We start from the raw sequence: 7,606 nt of genomic DNA, 5'->3' as shown, positions 1-7,606 counted from the left end.
AGTTTCCAGGAATTGTGTACAGATCCTTGCAACATGGGGCAGTGCATTATCATGCTGAAACATGAGATGATGGTGACTGACGAATGGCACGACAAAGGAGCTTGTCTCAGGAGCTTGTCAAAGTATCTCTGTGCATTCAAATTGCCATCGATAAAATGCAATTGTGTTCGTAACTTATGACTGGCAATACCATAACCCCACCGCCACCATGGTGCACTCTGTTCACAACGTTGACATCAGCAAACCGTTCGCCATCACGACGCCATACACGTGGTCTGCGGTTGTGAACAGTTTGGACGAACTGCCAAATTCTCTAAAAACGACATTGGAGACAGCTTATGGTAGAGAAATTAACATTCAATTCACTGGCAACAGCGAATTGACTGCATGCTGACTGGCATGCTGACTGGCATGCCAATTGCACGCTCCCTCAACTTGAGACATCTGTGGCATTGTGTTGTGTGATAAAACCACACATTTTAGTGGCCTTTTGTCCCCAGCACAAGGTGCACCTGTGTAATGATTATGCTGTTTAATCAGCTTCTTGATATGCCACACCTGTCAGTTGGATGGATTATCTTGGCAAATGAGAAAGGCTCAATAACAGGGATGTAAAAAAAATTGTGCACAACATTTTAGAGAAATAAGCTTTTTGTGCATATGGAACATTTCTGGGGTCTTTTATTTCAGCTCATGAAACCAACACTTTACATGTTGTGTTAATGTTTTTGTTCAATATGTATTGGTTATAACCGTCATGTTTATGCAGAATAGGATGAGATCAGATGTGATGTACACTAAAGAGTCTCAATGAGAAAAGTATTTGAATTAAGTCCCATTTTGTGTTTATTAAACATAAACAAGTTTTAAACAGACCATATGAAAACCACACATACATATGTCTTTACTACAAATCTGCATGATAAACTGCATAAATGTTATCAATAAAAGGTGTCCTGGGGGGAAAAAAACAAGTAGTTGAATGGAAGTAATAAAAAATACATTTGTGAACATCATTATAGCCTACCTACACAGTACAAACACAATATGTAACAGACTTTTTAGGCGTACAGTGCATATAGAAAGTCTACACCACCTTTAACCCTTTTTTTCACATTTTGCTGCCTCAAAATTAAATATAAAAAGGGATTAAATTACATTTTCCTGCAGATCTACACAACCTTCTCTAAATTTTCAAGTAAAAGAAAGTTATAGAACATTTACCAAATTAAGAAAAAAAATGGTATAAGTCTCCACCCCCATCAGTTAATACTTAGTGGAAGCACATTTTGGCTGCCATTACAGCTGTGAATAATTTGGAATAAGATTCTACCGACTTCGCACAACACTATATCCATTGTTGTCAAAATTGGGAATCATTGGACAGCCATATTCAAACCTTGTCTCAGATTTTTTTAAAGCTGATTTAAGTCACTACTGAGGCTAGGTCACTCAGGAACTCTCAACACCTCTGTGTAATTGTCCCACAGAAAAATAAAACCCTATCCCAGGGTTTTCAGAAGACTGAGGTGAGTTTCTTTGCTCGTTTCATATTTATTTTGATCATAAATTCCCTACTCCCTGCCGGTGACATAACCATAACATGATGCTGCCATCACAATACTTGAAAATACAAAGAGATCAACAACATTGCACTTACATTACATTTTTGGCCTGAATTAAAAAAAAATAGAGGGCTGTCTCAAATCCAATACAACAGAGTGAAGCCCTCTCTATTTAAGTATTGTGGTGGCAGCATCATGTTATGGGTATGCTTGTCATCGGTAGGGACTGAGGAGTTTGTCAGGATCAGTGGTGTAAAGTACTTAAGTAAAAATACCCCAAAAAACTACTTAAGTAGTACTTTAAAGTGTCTGTACTTTACCATATATATTTGACAACTTTTACTACATTCGTAAAGAAAATAATGTACTTTTTACTCCATACATTTTTCCTAACACCCAAAAGTACTTGTTACATTTTGACAGGAAAATGGTCCAATTCCCACACTTATCAAGAGAACATCCCTGGTCATCCCTACTGCCTCTGATCTGGCGCACTAACTAAACACAAATGCTTTGTTTGTAGTAAACCCCTGGCTCCCTGTAAATAAATAAAAAACAAGAATGTGTGAATTAGAAATTAACATTTTTACTTTTGATACTTAAGTACATTTAAAACCAAATACTTTTAGACTTTTACTCAGTAGTATTTTACTGGGTGACTCAATTTCACTTGAGTCATTTTCTATTAAAGTATCTTTACTTTCACTCAAGTATGACTTGAGTACTTTTTCCACCACTGGTCAGGATCAAAACAAATATGAAAGGAGCTACAGTGCCTTTGGAATGTATTCAGACCCCTTGACTTTACACATTGTTACGTTACAGCCTTATTCTAAAATGGATGAAATAAAATAAAAAAAATCCTCAATACTCCATAATGACGAACCGAAAACCGCTTTTTTTTGCAAATGTATAAAAAAAAATCCAAAACAAAATACCTTATTTACATAAGTATTCCGACATTTTGCTATGAGACTCAAAATTGAGCTCAGGTGCATCCTGTTTCCATTGATCATCCTTGAGATGTTTCTACAACTTGATTGGAGTTGACATGTGGTAAATTCAATTGATTGGACATGATTTGGAAAGGCACACGCCTGTCTATATAAGGTCCCACAGTTGACAGTGCATGTCAGAGCAAAAACCAAGCCATGAGGTCGAAGGAACTGGCCGTAGAGCTCCGAGACAGGATTGTGTCAAGGCACAGATCTGGGGAAGGGTACCAAAAAAAAATGTCTGCGGCATTGAAGGTCCCCAAGAACACAGTGGCCTCCATCATTCTTAAATGGAAGTTTAGAACCACCAAGACTCTTCCTAGAGCTGGCCGCCCGGCCAAACTGAGCAATCGGGGGAGAAGGGCCTTCATCAGGGAAGTGACCAAGAACCCGATGGTCACTCTGGCAGACTTCCTCTGTGGAGATGGGATAACCTTCCAGAAGGACAACCATCTCTGCAGAACTCCACCAATCAGGCCTTTTATGGTAGAGTGGCCAGAAGGAAGCCACTGGATCTGAGTGGAACTGCAGAGAAGAATCTGAGAAAGTCCCCAAATACAGGTGTGCCAAGCTTGTAGAGTCATACCCAAGAAGACTTGAGGCTATAATTTCTGCCAAAGGTGTTCAACAAAGTACTGAGTAAAAAGGGTCTGAATACTTATGTAAATGTGATATTTCAGTTTTTTTAATATATATATACACAAACATTTCTAAACCTGTTTTTGCTTTGTCATTATGGGGTATTGTGTGTAGATTGAGGGAAAACAACAATTTAATCAATTTTAGAATAAGGCTGTAACGTAAAAAAATGTGGAAAAAGTCAAGGGGCCTGAATACCTTCCAAATGCACTGTATATACACTATGCCTTATATCACACAATGTCTGGATATAATATTCTACCCAGGAATATCCAAATGCATCTGTGGATATTTTCTGATGACAACTAAAATGAATCTTTGTCTTTTGATATAAAAGTGTTTGTTAGAGTAGAGTGTTTTTTCTGCTGGTGTAACCTGAGGTAGCTCTTCTCTGAGAACCTCTTCCCACAGTGCGCACAGGCGAAAGGCCTCTCTCCCGTGTGGACCCTCTGGTGCCTCTTCAGGTCACCAGCCTGGGCGAAGCGCATGTGGCACTGGGTACAGCTGAAGGGTTTCTCCCCTGTGTGGACCCTCTGGTGCCTCTTCAGGGTGCATGCCTGGGCGAAGCGCATGTGACACTGGGTACAACTGAAGGGTTTCACCCCTGTGTGGACCCTCTGGTGGATGTCCACCTTCTGGGGGCAGCTGAAGCCTTTGTTACAGAACATGCAAAGGAACCGTTTCTCTTTACCATTGACTGATGTGGCTCCCTCTCCCCGAGCCTTGGCCATTTGTTCCCTGTGTGAATCGGAGGGCCCCATCGACATGGATAATGGATCATGTGTAAACGTGTGTAAAGGGGAGTGGGTCACGACATTTAGATTTGTCTCTAAGCTTTCTCTGTAGTCTAAGAAGTCAATGCTGTTGCCTTGTGAGTGTCCTTCTCCTAAGTGAGTTTCGTATGCATTCCATGTCAGAGGAGCGTCGCCCTCCACTTTCACAGTGACCTCATCTACGACCTGGCTCTCCCTTTTCTTATCTAGGCACCCTTCAGAGTATCCACTACTACTGTACTGGTTCCAGTCCACTTTCATTGGATTTGTCTGTGCATCTAATACCACAGGCATGTCACCAGGTATCATCTCTGTAGTGTATGAACATGATGGATCATTGACAGTCTGTAAAGTGTCACCTGAGTCCCGATGGGACAGAACAGTCCTCGGGCTTGTGTTGGCATAAAGTGAATACTCTGAGCGTGGAGCAGGAGGACAGCCCAGTCGGTTCAGCCCCGTTAAAGTCTTGGTGTCTGTCTCTGACTTGAGGATGGCGTTCAACGTTCCACTGACCATGATGCTGCGTCGGGTCCTGGACTGCTCTTGGGCGGTGGTGGGGTTCTCCGTGGCTACAGGGGGCGCTCCAGTCTGGATGTCTCTACTGTGCCGTGGGTCCTCCTCTCCTTCAGACTTTTCCTGTTTGACCCCAGGACCTGCAGCCTCTGCAGACTGACAAAAGAAGCGAGCAGGTTATTAATGGTACATGGGTTGAATTGCATAACAATGTCGTAGGGAAGTCTCACAAGCTCCCTTATGGCAGATAAATTAGGATGTTACATGTAAGCAAGTGAATAGCTGAGGGGAGCCTTTCTGAAATAAAACTGTCCACATTTGATTTACAAAGTAACTGTAATTTTTAATGTAACACTATTATACTAACCTCAATAACATGATGGGTTGCGTTTCCTATCCCCTCATCAACAGTGATTGGTTGGTCATCTCTCCATGTATTTTGTCCCACTGGCTTAACAAAGTTCCTGTGGCCTCCAGTGTGATGTCCTTCACCTGAGAGAGTGACTGGGGAAAAAGAGGTGGTTAGGTATATTGTATACTATTGACACTGTCTAGAATTGGCAAGGATGTAAGGTAACACCTCTCAACTTCTTAATATACCATTTACATTTCGATGTATTGTGTTCCATGCATCACATTGTTTTCATTTAGTAAATAACCGGAAATGCAGTAAATCAATAATCTGATTAGAATATGATATTGTGTCTATGCGCAAGATAGCCAATTAATCAGGTGAATTATTGCATACTATCCAAAAACTGACCAAGACCCAATTCTGAACACATATGCAGTGGGGAACGGGGCGACAGGCACTGCTCTATATAAAAGGAGACACCCCGCGCAGCCTCCGCCAAAATGTACCTTTTGCCTTTCCTCTGTATCGGTCGAGGATCTTGACATTACTGGAATGACTGGCGAGGCCGCGCTCTCGCATTGTCCTGTCTGCTCGGTCCCGTGCCACCTTAATTTCCAGTTGCTGTAGTTTCCTCCGCAATGCCTTGTTTTCTTTCTGGCTTTGAGTTATTTCCAAACGAAACACTGCATAGTCGTCATCTACGAGTTTACAGATCTCTGCCACGGCTGCATTCGCTAACACCTCCATAATGGAGGCCATTTGAGTGTGAAAAGCCATACAGTTAGCCATTTTTAGCTAACGTTAGCAGCTAGCTAGCGTTACCTAGTTCACATCTACCTAGTTCACATCGAAGTCCTGTCTCCAATGAAATGTAAAGAATACCTGGAGTAAGTATGTGATGCTGTGCGGTTAAATGAATCTTATTTTGAGTTCCAGGGTGTTAAACATCTAACAACAATTAAAAAAGCTAACATGGAAATTGCTCTTGGTGACGGTACACTTTCGTTTACTACAGTTTCTTCGTTTATGGTGTTTTGTCGGTCCACAAACAACAGTTAGAGGTGCATGCCGCCACCTACTGTACTGGAGTGTGTAGTCAATCACAGTTTACAAACTAAAATAATAAATAAACAAACATTAAGAAAAAAACTAAACCTTCCTACCTTATCCTGTACTACTAAGAAAATAAAAAAGAGCAATACATGATCTTTGAGTCTTGGTCCACCCACCTTTAGACAGCCTATAAACGCCAGCCCTTGGACTCGCTGTCCCAGCTGTTCTGCCACACATGTATCATAATGCCTCTAATCTTACATTTTGCCAGTGGAGGCTGGTGGGGGAGCTATAGGAGGACGGGCTCATTGTAATGGCTGGAATGTAATGAATTGAGGGTATCAAACATATGGAAACCACATGTTTGACTCCGTTCCAATTCTATTCCAGCCATTACAGTGAGCCTGATCTCCTATAGCTCCTCCTACCAGCCTCCACTGCATTCGGCTTCACCTCTACCCAGTGGAGTGGGAATATCAATTATATATAGTTTTAAAGCCCTTTTGGCTACCTGGTCTACTATTACATTCCTGCCCATTCCCTTATGTTCCAAGATGGCGTGGCAGTGCGGACGTGTTTGTTGTTGTCCCGTGTAAATTTTGTTTTTTTTCGTCTTTTTTGCATTTATTTCAATATATTTCAATCACTTTTTTCATGTTTAAATTAAATATACCTTCCGGCAACCTGCATCACGCAATGTGATACGGATCTGCTATTTTTAGACCTTAGACCTCGAGCCAAGCGCATCTCCCGGCTAGCAAACAAAATTACTCCAGCTACAATACCTCTTTTGCCAATTGGCCTGGACCCTTTGTCGACACGGAGCCCCGCCGATCCATCACGTCTGGTTTGCCGACGTAATTCTGTCCGATGTGCCCTCAAACGGCCGGACGTCGGTGAAGACGCTTCTGCTAGCCCCGGCCTGCTAACTTTATGAACGCCGTGTCTCCCGCTCGCCTAGCGTAGTAACGACTACCTAACGGCTTCCCTGTTTCATCTATTGCTGTTCACTTGGCTACATAGCTGATGCCTGCTGGACTGTTCATTAATCACAGTACTCCATTTTGTTTATTTTGTTTATCTGTCGGCCCCAGCCTCGAACTCAGGCCCTGTGTGTAGTTAACTGACCCTCTCTGCCAATTCATCGCCATTTTACCTGTTGTTGTTATCTTAGCTGATTAGCTGTTGTTGTCTTACCCGTTGTTGTCTTGACTAGCTCTCCTAATCAACACCTGTGATTGCTTTATGCCTCGCTTTATATCTCTCTCTAATGTCAGTATGCCTTGTATACTGTTGTTTAGGGTAGTTAACATTGTTTTATTTTACTGCGGAGCCCCTAGTCCCACTCAACATGCCTCAGATAGCTCTTTTGTCCCACCTCCCACACATGCGATGACCTCACCCAGCATAACTAGTGCCTCCAGAGATGCAACCTCTCTTATTGTCACTCAATGTCTAGGTTTACCTCCACTGTAGCCGCACCCTACCATACCCCTGTCTGTACATTATGCCCTGAATCTATCCTACCACGCCCAGAAATCTGCTCCTTTTATTCTCTGTTCCCAACGAACTAGACGACCAGTTTTGATAGCCTTTAGCTGTACCCTAATCCTACTCCTCCTCTGTTCCTCGGGTGATGTAGAGGTTAACCCAGGCCCTATGGGTCCCCAGGCACTCTCATTTGTTGACTTCTGTAACCGTAAAAGCTTTGGT

The 7,606-nt window shown here is 42.3% G+C and overlaps 1 protein-coding gene across 1 annotated transcript; it reads right to left on the bottom strand.

Moving 5' to 3' along the window:
* Positions 1-822: 822 nt before the first annotated feature.
* Positions 823-5,962, bottom strand: LOC106602435 (uncharacterized). Its single transcript, XM_014195075.3, has 3 exons — positions 5,347-5,962; positions 4,853-4,989; positions 823-4,641 (listed from the first exon to the last, which is right to left on the bottom strand). Exons 1-3 carry the CDS (start codon positions 5,627-5,629, stop codon positions 3,505-3,507), a joined length of 1,557 nt encoding a protein of 518 aa, XP_014050550.2. The 5' UTR covers positions 5,630-5,962; the 3' UTR covers positions 823-3,504.
* Between the last annotated feature and the right edge of the window lie 1,644 nt (positions 5,963-7,606).

The sequence above is a fragment of the Salmo salar genome, chromosome 04 (genome assembly GCF_965601325.2).
Source record: "Salmo salar chromosome 04, fSalSal1, whole genome shotgun sequence".
Lineage (NCBI taxonomy): Eukaryota > Metazoa > Chordata > Actinopteri > Salmoniformes > Salmonidae > Salmo > Salmo salar.
This window is presented reverse-complemented; position numbering and strand designations above follow the sequence as displayed.